This window comes from Erpetoichthys calabaricus, chromosome 2, assembly GCF_900747795.2.
Source record: "Erpetoichthys calabaricus chromosome 2, fErpCal1.3, whole genome shotgun sequence".
Classification (NCBI taxonomy): Eukaryota; Metazoa; Chordata; class Cladistia; order Polypteriformes; family Polypteridae; genus Erpetoichthys; species Erpetoichthys calabaricus.
The window spans coordinates 284,616,107-284,637,653 of record NC_041395.2 but is presented as its reverse complement, the minus strand read 5'-3'; the positions used below and the strand labels follow the sequence as shown (position 1 = coordinate 284,637,653).

Below are 21,547 nucleotides of genomic sequence, written 5' to 3'. Positions count from 1 at the left end.
AAACACCTATTAAAAAAAATTAAACAATCATCACAGCATCTTTTTTGAAAAGAAAATCTGGAAGATGGTTTTTGCAGGTAATGCAGAAGGCCTTGGTTTGCCCTGCAAGAAAACAGCATTACTTGTTTGAGATTTTTAGGAGGTACAAAAGAATGCTGGCAATAGCATAATGATTTTAGAAAGAAAAAACAGTATAAGATATTTCATTTTTGAGCAGCTTTTCAAGCTGGATTCCTATTAAATTCTGTGCAGTTCATCTCGTATGGTTTACAGGCATATGAGGACAAGTGCACTTGTGTGAACTGTCTGTGCTTTGATAACAAAGATGTACGAAGGCAGAAGTAGCAACAATGGTGCAAGACTTATTTTTTTTTTTTTTAAGAGATCTTTTACAATGTCTGCTGGCAGAGAATTGTCTGAAGAATAGGAATTTGAAGAATACTCACTTGTTAAACAATACATTGCTCATTCTGAAACCATTGGTTGGATTAAAATAAAGTACATATCCAGCCAATAAGTTTGTACTGTATTTATTACTATCTCTCTAACAGTAGCACAATTTAAAGCACTTGGTAAGTAGCTTGTTAATACTGTGTGAAGTAACCCATAATGTTTTCAAGCTTGGTGCATTTTGTTGATGAAAAGTGCAGAATACTTTGGAGTGCAAAAGCTTTTAATTTGTAATTTAGTCATTTAGAGAAGCATATAAACATAATCCCATGTGATGGTTTCCATGTTACTCAAATGTTCCTGTAATTCAAAGTATAAAATTATGCCATGGTTGTGGCTACCGTAATCTATGCTTTCCTCTGGAAAAGACATATATGCTGAAGTAGTGTGTTTGTCTGTAGAATTTACATTGTCCATCTCCAGAATTTCCATGTACAGTTGTGAATGACCTTAAATATTTTCCAGGGGTATTAATAAATCCAATTAATGTAGAAAACAAAATAGTACAAAAACATATTATGAAATATGCTGATTATGGCTTTAAAAGTTTATTTACCTTTGAACAACCAGCACTTACACGTCTGCTAATTTCTTTTTTTCTATTTGTAGGAGAACACAGTTGAATTGCAGTTTTGTCATATTAAGTTTTCTAGTAAAGTATTTGTCACATAATACATGAGAGTGTACTGACATAGAGAGGACGATGAAAATTAACACATTTTTGTCAAAGTTTTGTTTCCTTTTTCTTGTTTTCTTACAACTTACTGTAAGCATTTTGTCATGCTACTTGGCTTTCTGAGGAAACTTTTTGGCTTTCATTTGTGATTCCATCAATGATCCTCAGAAGATTTTTCTTTTATAGAATCATAATGTCATAATAATATTGCATATTGTGGCATAGGATTGTAATTATTAATTCTTGGCCCTCTCATTGAAAATACTATATAATAACTGCAGACTGATGTCAAATTGGTATTTTAGGTGAACCTTACGGATTCAGTAAAAAGAAGCACACCATTTGCAGGTGAGGAATGTTTGTTTTCCATATGGCTGTTATTGTGTGTTGTGGTTTTTGTATTTTCTCATTTGAACAGTGATGTAAAGGCTTTTTTCTATGGTAATGCAGGTGCTAAAGATATGGCTACCAATTTTTAAAATGGACATATTTCAGCCACTTATTCTGTATAACTGTGACAACTTTTCTCTGTGTTTACCACACCCTCTTTTAGAATTTATACCAGAATATGTTATTTATTGCTTCATATCTACATTGTGGTTTGTCCTCCCTTTCTGCACTGACAATGCCTTCCCCTTTAATAATGCTGGCATAGAGTTTGGCTGCTCATAAACTTGCAATGGAAAAGAGCTGGTTCAGTGAATGTATGGATGTATTAACATTTGCAGTTGATTTGTATTCTAATTAAGGAAACTGTTAAAGATAACTTATATCTTAAATTCCTGCTTGCAGTTTCAGACCAGTGAATGGAAAAATCTATATTTATACTGAAAGCATCTAAATGTCTTTACTCCACATTTGAAGCACACATTAAATAATGTACTGTATATAGAAGTGTTCACAATAATTGGGTTTTACTTTTTAAGACCTATCTGTTAAGCATAAAACTAAAAAAAATTGTGTACAGGCACAAAGACTATAAGGTAGTTAAACAAACATTAAACAGAAATTCAGGATGTGGTGAAAAATACTGTATTATGTGATTTTTTTTTTTTCTGTCTCTCTTTTTTCATTTAATATAGACTTCCAAACAAGTACAATTGTAAACTTTTGCTCTTTTATACTGTTTGGATGAGTGGCATTTACTCAGTGTTTCAGAAAAATGTAATATTTTGTACCTCCGTCATCTTTTATAAGTTCTTTTGTTTGATACTGCAGTTATAACATTAATGCAAAGTTGTTTTTGTTCTGTTAGAGAAAGGGATCAAATATGTGGAAAAAGGAGATTTTCCTCAGGCTATAGTGATGTTTACAGAGGCGCTTAAATTTGACCCAAAAGATTACAGGTACAGCATGTATATTTTTCTGTTTTATTTTTCTTTCAGAATCTGTTTTATTTTTATTAGTGTTCATTTTTTTAAAGCTGCATTGGCTAATACAACATAAAGATTTTCTGTTTAAAATTTCCCTGTATATAGATTTTTTGGCAATCGCTCTTACTGCTACCATTGTCTTGGACAGTATGATAGTGCCTTAAGTGATGCTGAAAAATCGATCCAGCTTGCACCTAACTGGCCAAAAGGTTATTTCCGTAAAGGGAGGGCATTGCTTGATCTGAAGGTATGTATGTTGTGGCTCTTTTTGGCATATGTAAAGCAAATAGGAAATTCAGAAATGGGTGGATCAACAGGTTTTGCCACAATGAATAATTTTGTTCTTTCTGTTTACTTTAGAGGTACAGCGAAGCCATGGCAGCCTTTGAAATGGTTTTAGAACTAGATCATGCTTGCCAGGAGGCAGAGAAAGAACTTTATGCCTGCCAAGTGCAACAGCTTATGGTGCGTACAAGTTCTGTTAATGGCATATTTGCTAATTTTTTTGTAATAAATAACAGTACTGGTGGCATACTTTATTTTTACTAGCATCTAAAGATTGTTGACCTTTAATCTGTCTTAATTTTAGCTTCTATCATCAGGATTACACTCCCAGTAACAGGGTTCCCAACCCCTTTTTATTGGCACATCACCCTCATGCATTGTAATAACATCCAGACTATTTTAAGATCTCTGAAATGCTTTTTAAGATGTATTAAATATATTTCCAAGTATCTTAAAATAGCTTCCTGTCAACAATATATTTCAAGATATCTCAAAATTATATCCTTCTTATTTCAAGATATTCGAGGCAATTCTGAAATATCTTGTATTTTAAATTTCTCAGTATCCTAAAGACTTATTTTAAGATATCTTGAAATGTATGTGAAATATTTAAAAATCTACATAAACTTGAAATATGTTTTATACATTTTAAAATGCATTCAGTGTATCCTGAAATAAACATATTTCAGATATCTCTAATTCATTTCCAGATGCATTTTGAGATTTCTCCACATGTTAATTTGACTGGCCATAGGTAGGAGAATTATCCATTTACTACTTACCTGTATAGTATATCAAAGTTTACTGACAGTTATAAATGTGATGAAATTGTTCACACAGACACATTTCTGTTCAAGAGTATTTATCATCATAATGTCTAACACTCAGAAGGTAGTAAATATACAGCATGAATATTGCAAGCTTTGAGACTTTTCATAATCAAAAGCTCCCTTTGGTTAGTTATGAATAACTAAGAATTTTAAATGGAAAAAGATCAAAAAAAAACTCAATATCACAGAAAGTAGTGCAAAGATGCATTTTCCACAGAGTATTTTATTTATACATTATACATGTAAGAATTTGTTTTAACATTAAGTGAAAATATGTGCTACAGACTGTTTCTTTACATTACCAAAAAGCATTTTATGCATACTACTGAGATCTGCCCCATACACGCAGGTGAGTCAGCAGCCACAAAAGTTTGATGTATTATCATAATGCATGTAATTGCTTTGTCGGCAGCACCTTTGCCCATTCTGTTAAAATTGGTTTCTTAGCAAGGCTATCTGCTGTATCGCTGGCAGGCAAATGTTGTGTCTGAAGTAACATCAGCTTTGCCTGTTACTGTGTTTAGTGGCACATTATTGTAGCATATTTCTTGATTGTTATTGTAGCCCACAGGTCAGTTGTAAGCACAAGCCTCTATTGAATGTGGCAACATGGATGTTCACCTTTTGCGTCTTCTCAGTAAAGTATTGAAGGTGAAAGTGCCTCTTGGAATGTGGTACATTGGCTCAAACTATAATTGATTCGCTTCTGAAAGTCTTTGCTGTAAACCGTGTTGATTGCTAACATGTTTTTTTTTCCCCCCTATCATCATACACACCCCGAGTGTGTGTGTTAGCACAGCTTTTCCTCGGTAGTGCTTCCATCATGGTAGGTTGCTGCTTTACAAGGGGAGTGCTAGTTTTGTATGTGATAAATTATTGTAGATTTGCTGCTTTTGAATTGCAGCACAACACTATCTTTAGCAAACTTTGTCACCGTTTTGCCAGAAATACTCAGTCTGAGCTATATTTAGCATGCTCTTTTTTTCTGCCTCTAGACATCAGATGAACTGACACTTACAGTAGCTTAAATAATTTCCTCATGTAGGTTTAATTTAATGTGTTAAAAAAGAAAATGTGCATTAGGTGTGTTAGTGCATTAGGGCAATACTTTTTACTGTGCAAATTTAAATTATTGACATACTCAATGATTTTTCAGTATACAGTAAACTGTTGATGTAAGTTAATTGAACAACAATTAAATCGATAATAGAATATGTGTGCATTCTTGTAGCATCAGCCAAAAAATAGCAACACCTAAATAAGAGTTCAGAATTTTTTCAGTAAGAAGTTAACTGTGATTTGATTTCAAAGCTATTTTATTGTTAGGTAATCTCTCCATTTAGTGTATGCATTTATTGTCTATTGTAAGAAAGAATACACACAACACTGAAGAGCTGGGACACCTGTAGGCAAACACTGTATAATTCAAAGAAAACATTAGTTATAAACATGTTAAAACAGGGCTATTCAATTACAATTTCAGTTGGGCCAGATTCTCAAACCAAGAAATTTAGCTGTGTCAGACATTTTCAGCAGCCAGTAAGCAGCAGGTAATGACAATTTTTAAATTGACACAAATGGATGTATTTAAAAACAAGTAATGTTTATTCATTGTTTCTCTTTTACATTTGGTCACATTTGACACAGGCACAGCAAAAATGTGTTTAAAAAAAAAAAAAAAAAAAAAGTGATAATTGAACAGAATCTGAGGTAGTAGCAATACTTTTTTCCCTCTTTTGAAATTAAAAAAAAAAACAACAAAACATTTTGCCTCTGACCCAGGCACATCTCAAAGTACATAAAATCAAACAAGTATGCAGTATTAGCAATAACCTTTATTTTCCTTTTGAAATATGAGATCCTCCCCCAATTTAAATGGATAGTCCTAACAGGCAAGGCGGGTTTTTTTCTTTTCATAGAACTTAAACTATTTCATTCACATGGTTTTAATCACTCATATGACAACTTACCTGAGTAAATGTTTAAGAGAAAAGCACCACGTATGGCATGAAAGTGGACTGGCACATTTATTTTAATGATTTGTCTTTAAAATGTCTTTGTACAGAGTTCCTGGGTGTCAAGTAATGAATTAATTATAATTATTACTATTTTATTTTTGCACTAAATCTTATTTTTCATGTTTCTATGTTGATGAACTCCCTTTTGAAGAATTTATTGGTAACAGAACATATAGTGTGCATGCCAAAATGACTGAAATAACAATTAACAAAGTGTCATTTTTGATAACCATTTTAACAAAGTGTACTGTCCGCTGTCAATCACAGAGCAGCCCGGTAAAATGACTGTAATACACCTGCAACCTTAAAACACAACAGGCCTGCATTTTGCATTTTGCATGGACTAAATCAAAGATGCAATGATACGTAAACAACAATCACACCTTAGTGTGCCGCTACAAATCAGAAGGTACAACTGAATTCCACAGTGCACAGATATATTCATAACAGGGGACCTATATGAGGGGCAGATAAATTTCAAATGTTTTCCATTCCTACCTTTTGTCTTGATGACAGGTTACATCATATTCAGCCCTTCGTTCATTATTCCGGCACAAGCATAAGCAGCTTCTCGTTGAAATTCATGGCCATCCCATCAGCAGTGGTGTGTTCTTGGAAATATTTTCCCGTGCATGTCTCCAAGTCTCCTGATGTCATTTTCTCTGTGACTTCCTCGCGCCCAGCGTGGGACATAAACTAGCCTTTATGCGGCTCAGGGATATGCAAGGGGGAGCCCGTAACGACACATCTGTTAACCGCACATTCGCTTAACAATTAAAAAAAAAAAAAAGAACAAATGTCCATTTTGCATGCGAGTCTCCAAATAGACTACTCAAGATGGCCAAGCATCCAGAAGGAAGAGGTAAATCCAGGCAGATGAACATCAGAAGTGATGTCAAGAATGTTAAAGCTGTCAATCTTCAGGTCTCTTTAGTCAATGGCACACTCTTGTGTTCAGACAGGAAATTACCATTATCTAAGCCAATACACATGCATGTGATAGGATTCCCCCACCATCAGCCCAGAACGGTGGGGTGTGGCGTGGCGTTGTGGGTCCACAGCTCTCTTAGCAAAAGCCACTTTTAAATAAATAATCATCGCGGTGTAGCGAGGGGGTGTGGTAGTGTGGCTGAAGCGGTTCCCGAGTGGATTCGTGCTGCGGACGTTTCTCACCTAAGTGCACAGGTGAGAGACGGTCCGCTCCGTAATTGTTCCCGGGAACTGTTGATTGCCACAGCTGCCACGTCCATTATAAAGAGAAGCTCGAGACGGTTAAAAGAGAAAGAAAAAGAAAAGAGAAGGAAATGGAGGTTGTGGAGGAAAAGCAGGAAGCAGTGAGGAGAGAGAGAAAGTCGGTGCGGGAGAACAACCGAGCGAGAGCAGGCTCGCGGCCGCTGAGCAGGTAGCCTGGGTGTTTGGCCGACACCCGGGGGAGTAGTAGTTGCGGTCGCTACCGTAGAAATTACTTCGAAGAGCGGGAGTGACCGGAAGGCAGGTGACTCTCCGCGTGAGGCTGCAGAAGGCAGCAGGAGTCGGGACTTGGGACGTGGTGTCCCCAGCATGAGAGCCTTGGTCATTGGGGAATCCCAAGTCGCTGTCAGGAGGAGCTGACCGGAGCCAGGGATCGGTGAGGCAATTGTGACAGCAGAAGCAGGTACAGAGAAGGTCAGCTGCAAGTAGGGCGACTCCCCTATTGAGAAGCCCAGATGGGGGTAGCAGGGGAGTCGCAGGTATTAAGGCACCGGGCTTCTTGTTGTTGGTTTTTAAAAGAATGCTTCCTATTATATTTTAACCTCATTATTTTTTTTCTATTGTTTTTAACCTCCACATTTTCACTTGCTTTTATTGAATTATTTATGTATTGACTTTTGAAACACTGCACTCTTTATTTTGAGCACTGTTTTGTTCAATTCTTTTAAATAAAAACACTTTGCACTTTTTCATCATCCCCTTGCTGTGTTGTTGTCTCACTGTCTAGCTCATCGGTAACATTACCGACGGTGTTGGGTTCAAGGGCTCCTGAACACCAGATGGGAGCATGGAGCAGAACCCGCATCGTCACATGGGGTTGGGCGATCCAAAGTGCAAGGTCATGAATTTGTGAATGAGCATCGGCGTTGGCATGGAGAGAGCCCAGATGATGAAAGACTTTAAACTGAAAAGGTTACAGATCCAAGAACCACCTGGTAACTGGTTTTGAATCCTTGTGAAGAGCCATCCACAGTAATGGAGATGGTCAGTCATTAGAGTGACCTCACAACCCAGGAGGTAGTATTGCAACTGGTTAATAGCCCATTTGATAGCCAATGCCTTTCTTTCCACTACCACATACCTGGTTTTCTGATCAAGTCGCTTCTGGCTCAGGAACATGATGTGGTGTTCAACACCATTTACACTTTGGCTCAGTACAACACTAACACTTGTGTCTGAAGTGTCGGCTTCTAAGATAAAAAGAGAAGAAAAGTAATGAATTATCAATACCAGTGCTGATGTAAGGGCCAATTTTAAGTCATGGAATATGGTGTCTATTTTAGCATTTCATACTACCGTGTTAGGGGCTGTTTTCTTTGTAAGTTCAGTCAAGGGCACAGCTCTGTCAGAAAAATAAGGAACAAACCAGCAGTAGTGGCCCGTTAATCCTAAGAAAGATTTTGAGGACTTGTTTTTGAACAGGGTCAGTTCATGATGGCATCAATTTTGGCACATTGTGGACAAATTGTATCCTTGCCCATCAATCTTCAGATTGATGCATAGGCCAGCTTCGTTTAGTGTCAGGAGCTCTAAGTGAACCTGCAGAACATGTTTTTCCTAGGTGACTGAATAGATGACAGTGTCAACCAGTCACTGGTATTGTGGGGCTGAAGCACACTATTTGCTAGATGTTGGAAAGTCGGAGAGCCCCATGCAATCCAAATGGGAGAACAGGATATTGCCAATGGCAGCTCTACTGCCCGCTGATTTCAAGGGTGACACTGTGTGGGGACAGCTTGAGACACCGATTCACCATCTATAATAAGGCCCAGAGGTTTACCCAGGGTGGTTTGTGTCTTTCCAGTTTTAATGTGTGACCAGTCTCACCCCAGTATCACTGGACAAGGTGGGCTGCACAAGACAGCCACCCTAAGTTTTCCAAGTTATCCTATTATCCCATGGTATGTTATGATACAAGAGGCAGACCTGTACCATAGAGTTTCCCTGTGAATACAGGTCAGACTGGTCACTCCAGACTGGCATTGTCATGGAAGCACGTAACAATTAATATGTTACTACCAGAATCAATAATTATGTTGATCTTATGCCCATTTACTACAACTACCTTGGTGAATGAAAGTGAAAGAGGGTTGGCCATAAAATTGTACATTTTTCCTTGAGCCCAACTGCAGTCCCATCTGCTCATGAAAGTGGGGGCAGTATAGGATGGTGTGGCCCAACTCCCTGCACTTGTAGCAGCGGGGAGGGGTAAGGTGCTTCTACTGACAGTTTTGTATAACATTGAATCGGCTCAGGGGTGGCGATACAGTCTTATCAGGGATTTTTGGCAATCAGCAGGGTTTTCTGAACACTCAGGTTGTAAGGGTGTGCAAAGTTGCTTGAGGGTTGTTATTAGGTCATCCATTATTTTAATTCCTTACCTATGGACTGGCTTGGCAAGAAAACCAGGGAGGGCATTCATCAGGTAGTTACTGGCCACCTTTTCAGTTATGTATTTTTAAATTTAATTTTTTTTTTTTTTTTTAAGGTCCTCTGGTTTCAACCAGCACCCAACTCCGCCCCATAATTCATAGGCTTGGGAACAGATTGGCCTCTCAGGGTCAGACCTCCACTCGACGTGCCCTCCCTAGCTGGTCCGGGCTGATACTGTATCTCAACAACACCTCAGCATTTAGTTAATTGTACTGTATGGCAGCTTGCTTGTCAATGTCATAATAGGCCCACTGCACTGGTCCCCACAAGAACAGTGCCAGTATGTCTGCCCACACTGCACTCTACCAGTGATGACTGGTAGCGGTACATTCAAATACTAGGCAAAAATTCTCAGCATTGTCATCAGTGTGTAATGGAAGTAATGCCTTTGACCGTCCCAGCAGTCATTCCCATAGGATTACAGCATGTGTCGGGTTACCTACCTCTGCCTTCACGAGCAGAGTCCATTGCTTGCCTACCTAGGCTTTCAGTGCCTGGATTTCTTCCATCAAGGTGTGTATAATGTCTACAGTGTCCTGTTGTTCCATCAGGTAGCAACCTTCGAAAAATCTTGCTGACTATGCCACTGTAAGAAAGAACACAAACAACTGCAAAGAGTTTGGGCACCCATAGGCAAGCCCCATATGATTCAAGGAAAACACAAGTTATAAAAATATTAAAAGAAAAAAAAAAAACGTTCTTGCAGACTCAAGATAGTAGCGCTTCCATTGATAAAGACTTCTGGCAGGAAGAGGAGGGTCCAGGCAGGTGGGCACTAGAAGCAACGTGAAGTATTTTAAAGCCATCAATCTTCTGGTCTACAGAGGGGGAAAGAGATAAGGTGTTGGTCAGCAACTCCGTCTTGTGTTCTGGTGGGAAATTACTATTGTTTGAGCCTTTAAGTTTCCCCCAGTGCGTACATGTGTAACACTGTATATTTGAAAGCTTAATGACATTATTTTTCCATAAAACACAGCATAACCTGTTTTTAACATGATGTTCACATAAACACCTTTGATTAGACATTTACCAATCATACATGTGCACGGGAAGGCTTAGGAATTGATAAATTTGTTGCATACTATATAGTACCTGTTCTACAAAAAAAAAAAACTCCTTTGTTATGATAAACTATTATGTTTAACAGTAAAACAATTTTTAGATGTTAATGTAAAAAATCAACTGCTGCCATTAGACAGAATTGACTAAAATGCCCTGAATTTTGCATTGCTATGTATGAAATAAAGGCAGTGATCTCCTAGTGTTTGCTTTGCTAACCGTCTGAGTAGTTGGCTAGCTTTGCAACACTCAGAAAGCCAACAATTTGGTATCAATATACTTAGCTGTGAATGTAATCTGGCTGAATTCTGAGGATGTTTGTGATGTTATTTTGAAAGCCTTTGAAAAATATTATTCTCTAGGTGGAATAAGCAACTGATCACGCCTCTATTCAGTTCTATCTAGCCTTCATGCCATTGCCTTTTATTTAAACTTTATTTAATGACTTGATTGTTGCTTGTATGACTAAAAATAACATTCATTAAACCATATACATCACTTTTTTCCTCAAACTCTAAAGATCAAGGTGAAATGTGTAATTATGAATTTCTTTCTGGAAGCAAATGTCACATATTGTATTTTTCATTTATGTTCAGTGATTCATCTTTGCTTTTTTGCCATTCCTTTCAAAAGATTAATACCTAAGAATCCATCACAAAGTTCAGTTTTATTAAACTAGAGGATTGCTCTGCGTTTTGTATTAGCCATCCTGGTGACCTTCCAAAGCATACATAATTTCCAAGTAATATGACAAAAAGTTTTGAACAAAACTTGCTAAATTACAGTAATGTATCTGAGTTTTATTTAGTCCCAAGTCAATTTACTTTTTTGGCTGTAGAATTCTTAGTAACACAAAACAAATGCTCAGCTATATAGCTGGCCAATTATGAACAAGGTCATTTTTTGTGCCACTCTCTTCCTGCCTGCCTCTCTCGCTCTCTCTCAATTCTAAGGAAAAATTTGAAGATATTAAAATCTAAAAAGGCTTTTCCTGGTTAGTAAAAAATGTGTCCAAAGACAAAAGGATAGAAACAACTAATGAAAAGTATGTCATATAAAACTATCTATATTAAGAAAAAATAAAACGAACACCTTACTTGTGGACTCACTTACTGTTAACATCAGTGTCAGGATGTCCTCATATGTCTCCCTCATTGTACATGTACTGTCATCACCCAGTTTTGAGGGATTTGCTTGTATGTTTGCAAGTATGTTTTTTTTCAATATGCTGTGACCATTTTTTCTATGTGAAGTAGCAAGTGCCAGTGACACGTCTTGATCCATTAATTCATCCATCCTTTCTTTTTCTTAACCGGCTTATCAAAGGTAGGGCCATGGGGAAGATGGAGCCTGTCCCAGCAAGCACAGGGTGAAAGGCAGGGCGACTGTCCATCACTGGGTGTACAATCCCCCACAAGCCATTTTTACAACATCAGTTTACCTAACGTGCATGTCATTGGACTGGGGGAGAAAAATCTGAGCACTTGAAGGAAACTCCCCCAGACACAGGAGGAATATGTAAACTTGAAACAGGGAGCACACAGAGCATGAACTCTGGTTTCCTAGTTGCAAGGCAGCAATGTTACCACTGTAAAGCACCAACTGTCCAAAGTGGTCAGAAGTGGCTTTATGTTTCTGTTATCTTGGCAGTCAAAACACCCATTCTGTTTTGGAACTAAATTTCTGTAATAACTACAGTTATGGGGATAATTGTTTGATTCATAAAAAAGTAGTGTATTTCAAACCAAAGGAAAGTTAAACAATGTAGTAGAATCAGTCATTTTTTACATTACATTTTAGCCAAATTACTTTGCAGAATTAATTTGTTACCACCATTGTCCTTGGCTACATTTTAATCATTTTACTTTTTAAGTGATTTATTTGTTTTCAGATTAAAATGTCAGCTTTTATTGGTTATCTGTCTTATCTCTGCCTACTGAAGCTTGTGCCTTCTGTGGAGTCACTGTGTTGTTTATGTGATTGACCAGTAAACCCCCGATTCTCTAAAGAATCGCAAATCCAAGAATGGCAGTTGCTTTCTGTTCCCTCCAATCTTTGTAGGGATGTAAGATCATGGAGGGTGGGAGCTTCCTGGGAAAGTTTTCATTTAATGAAATAAATATATTTGTAGTAAAGTTGTTTCTTTTTGGAGTCATGACTCGTTTGGTTCTGGTGTTTCAGAAGCGTGTTGTAGGTGCCTTCGTTCATTGTTTTTATCCATGCAGTCTCATATTTGTTTTTCTATGGGTGTGTTGTTAGCTAGAAGTCGTTTGCTGTTAGGAATCATAATTGAACCCCTGACCGCAGGAACTGTGGAGTAGCTGACTGCTGGCACTGTCAGTAGTCACCACTGCCTCAAGTTTAAATACATACACATATATAGATAGACGCCGCATTCACTGTGTTTCCCAGTAGACACGATACGTCAGCCTTATTGCGAGTGGCAAAAGTGCCATTTAAACTAATATAGGTAGACGTGGAAACCGGGTTTTCTGATTGAAAAAAACAATAACGTTTAAAACAGTATCGTTTACATACATCAGATTTTGGCGAATTGTTTAAATGCAATTATTTATATCCATTTATACACTAATAATGGCAATTATTAAATAATAATAATTATAATTATTATTATTATTATTAACCATTCCTCCCATATAAGTAACATTTTGGGGACTGCCTTCTTCTATCTTCGAAACATTTCCAGACTTTGTCCTGTTCTTACGCAACACAGTACTGAAGTATTGTTTAATGCCCGAGTCACGTCACGTATAGATTAATGTAATGGTATTCTATCTGGCATCCCACAAAAACTTATCAATCGCTTAGAACTTCTTCAAAATTCTGCTGCCAGGATAATATCCTGCTGTTGTAAATCCACTGAACATATTACACCTATTCTCTCTCAACTTCACTGGCTCCCAGTTAACTACAGAATACAATACTAAGTACCGCTCTTAACATTTAAAGCTCTCCACAACCTCACTGATCTCCTCAATACTTACACTCCTCTCGCTCACTCAGATCTTGTAATTTGAAAGTATTCATTCTGGCAGTATGGTGCAGCCTTAGTTTGTGGAAGACAGACACAACTAAAGACATGCGCATAAAATGATGGTTGTCAATTTCAAACTGTGTTTCCTCAATGTGCTCCTTGAGAAAAAACATTATCAAGTTTGAGAAATGTTAACAGCTAACAACAATCTACATAGTGACTAAATACGTTTAGCCAAAACGTTGTTTGGAGGCTCACTTGAGCACATAAATGCATAGCTTTGCTAGCTTAGCCTGGCTTAGCTAAAGTAAAGATTATAAAACGGGATTTTCTAATGAACAAATATAACCAAAACAATTGTTCAGCCTTACCTATGAAATGTAATCCCCCGGGATCTGGTTTGGAGTGTACAGCGGTTTATTCAATCCCAAGCAGCACATTATTCATTACTTCACTCCACAGCAGTGCCACTCACAATATGGTGGCGATGTTGACGTACGATTCTGCTAGTCATGAGGCGTCTAGTTGTTCTATGTCAATGTTTAAATATGTCACCATGGCAACTTGTTGGCGTACACGCTTTACGTCAAGTTTAGTTTACAGGTTGTGTTGTGTTGTGTTGTTTGGGCGCCACTTACTGACTTTGGGAAGCTGCTGGGTTTGACTGTTGGGCACTGTGCGCGTGCGTTTTTGCATATATACAACCTTCGTAAACATTACTAAACGAAGGTTTTATATGTGGTGGTGTGCGCGTTCGGGCGGCGGTTGTATTGTGACCAGAAGTTTAGTTTACAGGTTGTGTTGTGTTGTTTGGGCGCTACCTACTGAGTCTGGGAAGCTGCTGGATTTGACCCTGGGGCACTGAGTCGCAGTGCGCATGCGCTTCGATGCGTCCTGCGTCCGTGCATGTATACAACTGTCGTTTAGTAATATAGATATCCAACAAGTATAGTTTGTTATAACTGTTTTGATTAGAATTAAGAGAAATTAGTTTTAGTGTTATGGTGTAATTATTGTTTCAATAAATTCAGCTCTTTCATTAGAATATAATATTAGAAAGCAGGATTGATCATTTATTTTTGGAAGTACACAAATGCTATGTGCCAAAGCATCACCTGGTTTTTAAAACAGGATGGAGGTGAGATGGAATGTTGTATAATAAAATTATTTGTTAATTCATAAGCATAAATAGATAAAACGTTTTGTCCCCAGATTTGCAGTGCTCTGTGGTTTGCATGTTAAGTTGATAGTAAAATCATTTGGAAAGTTTACATATCATCGTTTACATTTACATTCTGTAGCTTTTATCGTCTTGCTGAATTTCTATGTATCTGATTCCACATGCCTGTGTTTGCCCTACCAATGATCATCCATCTAGTGATCAATTAAGTAGGTGTCGTAGCATCCAATCATAAAGCAAATTTAATTAATTTATCAAATCGCTCTAAATCTAAACCTTGAAGAGGATTATACTGCATCCAAGATGTCTATCGTGTTTATTTGTTTGATTCATGCAGTGATGCTCCTGTTCTTATTCTGGCAATCTTTATGTGGAATGGCTGTCAAAATGACCCTATTTTTTTCTGCACACAACGGTCAGCTTGGAATTGGCATGAAGGCTTGGCTCTTGGGCTGATTGTAGTCCTGTTCCCAATTTTATGTTATGTTTTATGTAAATGTTAAATTGTATGATCTCAATTTCTTTTTTCTACAAATGCAGCATTTTTATTTACCTTATAATTTTGTTCTGTTTCTAATCCTCCTATATTTAGGGCACTGAGTTGTCCAAATTTTACATTATATTTTTTTCTTTATTTATTGTGGTTCATTTAAATTTTCATTTATCAAAGCACTGAGGAGGATACAAGAAAGAGTTTTTTTTGTTATTTTAGTTAATCAATAGATAGGTGCTTCCTTCATGCAATTCTATCCGTGGAATGTGAATTATCATATTGTTTGACTTTGTCTTGTTTGTTTCATTTTTCCGTAATTCTTTCTTGTTTTGATTTGGTAATCAATTCTGGTGTAGAATCATTCAATATTAAAATTTAACTTAGTGGTTATTTCTGTAATATAGACTATAGCTAAAGGAACACAATGCAGTGTTATAGTTTAGAACAAGAGTTCCCAAAGTGGTCGATATCGACCCCCTGGGGTCGATCTGAACTTTCTAGGGGTCGATAGTTTCAATAAAAATATTTGGGGGTCGATGACAGAAAAAATAGACCCCCTTACTACTGCTTATTTGTTTGTGTTTGTTACTTCAAAATATCTATGATTCCAATAGGTACCTAATTAAGAAGTAAAATAATAAAAAAAAAACACTTTTTTGATAAAAACACATTACATACCAAACTTGCGAGCGAAAAGGTAAAATGTTTCATTAAAAGAGTCGCACGTAAGAATGCATGAAAATACATTTAGCACAAACATGTCTGAGCATTGTCTTATCGAATGTATCAAAGCAAGTGCGGACATGAAAAAACGTTGCAAGTCACTTCATTTTTATATTTAATATAGTGATTTCAATACAGTATTTGTACTTATTTTGAATTTACATATTTATTTCATAAATGTCAAAAATGTAAATAAACTCTGCTCTTATTTTTTTGCTTTAATTTTCGTTAGTGCAGGTTTCGATATTAAATGTTGCACACGATAATGCCATATTCATTAGTCCTTTTATCTTTTTCAATCATTAATTATAAGTGATTAAAATGAAAAGTTTGATATCTAGTGAAATATTTAATATTGAGTACTGTACAAATTTATTAATTTGAGTAAGTAAAGTAAATGACTAGGGGGTCAACGGTTTTAAAAGTTTTTGGTAAAGGGGTCTGCGGCTGAAAAAAGTTTGGGAACTCTTGGTTTAGAAGTTTGTTATTTACATAGGATTAGTTAAATAAAAAGTCAACTAAAAAGTCAACACAAGTGACAGAACATCTGCAACTTTACTGTACATACACAGCAGCAAACAAACTAGACTTGCCTACATTTATTCTTTTTCTGTCTTTTAGGAGATGGGCTTCTCTCATGAGCACAGTGTCTTATTATTGGAAAAGTTTGACACAGTTCAGGAGGTTGTGGACTCTGAGTTTCCAGAGAAAGGTATTTATTTATTTAATAATGTATATGAGGTGAGCTTCCTCAAGTAGTTTTTTATATTGTCTAAGGCCTGGACTAATATTTCCTTAAATGACTGAAGTACAGTATGTACATTTGTATATCAAATGCTTACTGGGGTTCTTGTTGGAATTTTAAGAGCATTATTTAAGCTATACTACAAATATAACTCATGAAGCAGACATAAAATATAGTTAAAGTTTGTGCACAGTATTAAAACCTAATTTAATTAGCAGTTAAATATTGTAGTATAAAATGAAAACTTACTGGTAAAGCTACAGTATAGTAAAATGCATTTTCCATTAGGATGAAAAGACATACAACAGTTTTGTGTTTTAGAAAGTTTTATTTAATGCTTTAGTAGTTATTTCTAAACTATCAGAAAAGTCAAGGTCAGATTTATTGTCATGTGTACATAGTTAATGACAGTACAGTTATGTACTATTTACAGTATGGATATGCATATGCACATATACACACACAATACACATTGTTTATGTTGCAGTTGGTGACTATGTCAAAATTTCACTTTTTTGAATAATCTCTACAGGGCTGGATGATTTGGAATCCCTACTGCAGAAAACTAGGTGGGTACCAATACATTTTCATAATAGTCCACTTCTTCTTAAATTCAAACAATGTAACCATTAAACATTAATTTCATCAAAGTGTAAATTATTGATATACAGTAAATCTGTAAATCTCTTGCTTTTGTTCAATCTGGAATTCCAGAATAATCTAGTTTTAGGATACTTTTATTTTTACTGTATATTTAGGTTTTAATTTTAGTTTTAGTTATTTTTTTTTTTATCATTTTCTTGTTTTTCTTTTTTTCAGATTTTCATCATAATTTTAGTTTTTCATCAAGTAACTTTTAGCTTTTGCAATATTTTATTAATAGGGATGATCCAATTAGGTTTTTTAAGGATAATACTGATCACCAATTTCATGTTACTTTTATTAGTTTGTTCAGTGACCATAAAATACTTAAATAGCAAAATTTCCTTAATGTACATACTTTACCTAATACAATATGTACAAAAATATTTATCTATAATAAATGTGGCATAAAAGAACATAAAATGATTCTCATAATTACCCAGTGTCATATTGTTAAAAGTTTTCTGTTCTGTACCTATGTGAAACATGCCTTAATTTAAAAAGTACAGTACACCCCCAAAATTTGCGGGGGTTACGTTCCTAGAGCACCCGCGAATTGTGAAAAACCGTAAATTTTGGATGTGTTTAAAAAAATTTGTATTTTTATAGTTTAAACTCTAAATATGCCCCCAAAACACTTTAATTTCAAACTCAACTTAATACATTACCTAAAAAAAAAAGAATGTAAAGGTAAACCTGTATACTGTACTGCTATGTCTCCCGCAGTGCTAGAATGTAAAATACCGATATTTCCGCTATATGTACTGTAATTCACGCAAGCGCGTTTTCATTGCCAGAAGCCTTAGAAGGTGCAGGGCGTTTAGGCGGCATCTTGGGGCATTAAACCCTTAATCTGCCACATACTTGGGGTTAATGCATCCCTGGACGCCAAATACATTTTTGCTGCACTTTAAGTAAACATCACAATTCACAAAGAAAAAGTGAAATTTTAATGGAACACATTTTTTTTCATGCAAAGAGCATCACAATTACTGCAACACTAATCATTTTACACACTGCTAATGAACTGTAAAAACTATTTAAAAAAACTACTGGAACAATATGTACAAGATGCAACTGACACCATGGATGAAATTAAGTAAATCACCAAGCCAACTGCGCTTGAACTGGCAGCACGCAAGCACACAGAGATAAACGCTGACATGGGGAGGCTAGTCTAGTGCAGCGGCTAAATCCCAGAGACAGTGAGGCTGCCGGGTGTCACACTTGGGTCACAGAATTTCACAGAAACACAGGAGATTGTAGAGACAGGAACTTTATTCAAACACTTCCAACAAACATGTCTTTTTCAGAAGTAAAACGAGCTCAGTATGCAGTTAGTTCTCGATTAAAGAATAGACAAACATCATAGGGGAGCACAACGTGAGCGGAACCCCCAACAAGAGCAGAGGATGTCTGTGGGAGGAGAGAAAAACAAAAACAATCAGACAAAAAGGACAGGTGCTGTTCAGGCTTTAAAGTATACGTAGTGCGAGAAGCATATCACGCGACAGAGCAGCCGCAAGTAAGGGAGCAATGTGAAAGTAGTCTATCAGCGTTTTTTATAGAGGGTTTTTTTGAGGAGTGTCCGTGTCTTCTAGGGGTGCATTCAGCCCCCCTGCTCACAAGGGGCTGGCAGTGGTCATGAGCTGGCTGCTCAACGAATGTACGGCACTGACTGATCAGTTACTGCGTGCTCGCAAATGGCACTGGGAAATGACTATAGCTGGTTGTGTCGGTTTAAGGGTTAAGAGGAACAAAACGGAAACAAGAACACTCAGCTGGAGATGCATCACAGTCAATCAGCAGCAAGGAGAAATGAATAATGCCATAGCGGTCCGGTGCCACTAAGATGCGCACCGTCGAGAAGACAGTGATTTATTTTTTTTTTTTTATGGTAGAGATTCCAGGGATGCACCCAGTCTTGGCCCGACCTGCACGCACTCACAAATGGAGACAAAAACAAAGCAAACCGGTTGTCAAACAGCAAATAAAGAATGTAATGAAAACAAATGAAATAAATGAAAACAACGATCCCACCCCTGTTCCCCTTACAGCGATTACACATTAAATACATCAAAGCACCAATAAAACACACACAATAAATCATGAAAAACGTTCATGAAAAACAGCAGCGGATGAAATGTGATGATGAAAATAGATAGTCCGGAGATCCGCATGTTTGAATGGGAATGTAAAGATAGTCCTACCTCTAGTTCCTGAAATGGTGAAGATGGGTTCAGGAGCGCTGCTTTCTTTGCAGGATGGCCATGAATCCACTTACAGTCCTCATGTACACAGGCAGACGGCAGACAATCCAGAAGGCAAACACGAAACGATCCAGGACAAAACGAATAAGTACAGGTAACCCAACAGAAGGCAGGCAGAGAGACAGGAACTTGAAACACAAATTACAAAAACTTTTTTTTTTGCTTTTGTTTACTGGCCCCCTTTTTAAAAGCCGCGCTGACATCCTTTGACCCCAACAGCCCCAGCACCCTCAGCAGAAGACCAATCAGAGCCACTGCAGGGACTGCTGGGAGTTGCAGTTTCAAATTCTATTGGCTACTTTCACTGTCCCAAGCTGCATTTTCCTCTACAGTTGGTTCCTGTTCTCCCTACAGTACAGTATTGACACGAAAAAAGGCATAAAAATTGCGGAGGATATTTGCGGCTTCCGCTAACAATTATTAGATAGGTTCTAAGGAAGAATCTGCGTATGACTGAGGCCGCGAACTCTGAACCGTGATTTTGCGGGGGTCTACTGTAGTATTCACCATTTCTCTAACAACAAAAACAAATTATATATTTTCACATAATCAGTTAATCGATATTGGCAGTTAAACACTGCTTAAATGTAAATATACATACACTTATAGATTTTAATCATTTAAATCATAAATTGCACTACAGCTTTTTGCTGTGTTTTTTTTTTCTTCAGTGTATCAGCAAGACATTCAGAATTCTTGAGGTGTAATTATAAAATATGGATTACCATTTAAATTATGTAGTACTTGTTTCTTACTAAATCTTACGCTGTATGACAACCAGCAACAAATACTAAATACGGTAGAAATCTTTAAAAAAAAAAAAAAGTTTATTAAGGCAGCAATTTTAAATTCATTTCTATCTTTTTTCCAATTAGAAGTGTATGCTGCTGCATTTTAAACAAGATCACTGTATAAACTCAAGCAGTGTCCTTTTTAATTTAAAGGACGAAATAAAAAGGTCTAAATTCTTTAAAGTAGCTTTTCTTGCCGTTTGTCTAATTGCACAGGATGGTTTCTCAGATTTTTATTTTTCAGTTTATCACACCACCTTTAACATAAATATCGTAAGGTTGATATTTCAATCACTTCTTGCCCACTGATGATAAAAGATTCCACTTGCTGCTCTTTGTTTACACTGCCAGAAGTTTGCACCAAAAGACAAAGATTCTGGCTCAACTATCAAAATAAAGGAGCACTGCAACCAAATTGCTGTAATGCTTAGGAAAGCAGGGGCCTGAAAATATCAGTTTTTGTTATCTGCCTTTTTTACCAATTTTTTTTTTTTATATCGTGAAAATCATCCAATTTAGATTGGCGACTGATCAATCGGAGCATCCCTATTTATTACTTTTGTGTTTCTCATCAAAAAGTCCACATTGGCACTGTTTTGAAAATCTAAAAGCACAGTTTTCTATATAGTGAAATTGTTTATCATACAACTTAAAATTTGAGAGACTGTGACCGAGCACAATTTTTTCATGATGTGACATCTTAATGTTTTTGATATATTCAAAAAAAAAATGCAAGAATCAAATAAATTTCTTGCTCTGTTGTTACTTTTTATTTGAAATACAGTATGTTTAAACAATAGGCTATTTAATTTCCAAAATGCTTTCCGGTTGTGCAGTTCCCTTTATGAACAGTAAGACTACTGCATGTTGAAAGTAATCTCTGTATATATCAACACATGCTATTGTGGTTTAGAGTGGCCGAAACCGGCACTCTTGCCAAACTGCTGTTACTTTAAAAATATAGCAATAGCAATGTAGCAATACTTATTTAAAAAATTTACTCTGGTTACTTTGATTTAAGTTTTTGCTTCACCACATAAAATAAAATATGAAGATTTCCTAAAATAAAAAAACAACACAAAAAGCAAATAGTACATCTTTTCAATAAATTAAATGTACTACTTCAATTAAACTGGAAAAGCTGAAAAGAATGATTAAATAGAAAAATAAAATAATGTTATGCATTTTTTCACAAATAATCTTGTTTTTAAACTGCAGATCTTTTTGAAAAGGACCTGCTCTGTGCAACTAGAAACATATCCCATTGCTTTGAGGTATTGTCTGTATCATTCAGCCCTCCATGGAAGCTTACCAAAAGTTAATTTCAATTGTA

The 21,547-nt window shown here is 36.5% G+C and overlaps 1 protein-coding gene across 2 annotated transcripts in view; it reads left to right on the top strand.

The window, feature by feature from the left end:
- zgc:123010 (uncharacterized protein LOC641500 homolog) overlaps positions 1-21,547 on the top strand; it is a 62,790-nt gene that overhangs the window by 24,154 nt on the left and 17,089 nt on the right. For both annotated transcript variants that reach the window (XM_028795666.2, XM_028795668.2), the window contains exons 7-12: positions 1,432-1,474; positions 2,382-2,472; positions 2,605-2,746; positions 2,860-2,964; positions 16,388-16,478; positions 17,044-17,080. In XM_028795666.2, the coding sequence (XP_028651499.1) occupies positions 1,432-1,474; positions 2,382-2,472; positions 2,605-2,746; positions 2,860-2,964; positions 16,388-16,478; positions 17,044-17,080 (509 nt within the window). The remainder of the gene's footprint in view (positions 1-1,431; positions 1,475-2,381; positions 2,473-2,604; positions 2,747-2,859; positions 2,965-16,387; positions 16,479-17,043; positions 17,081-21,547) is intronic.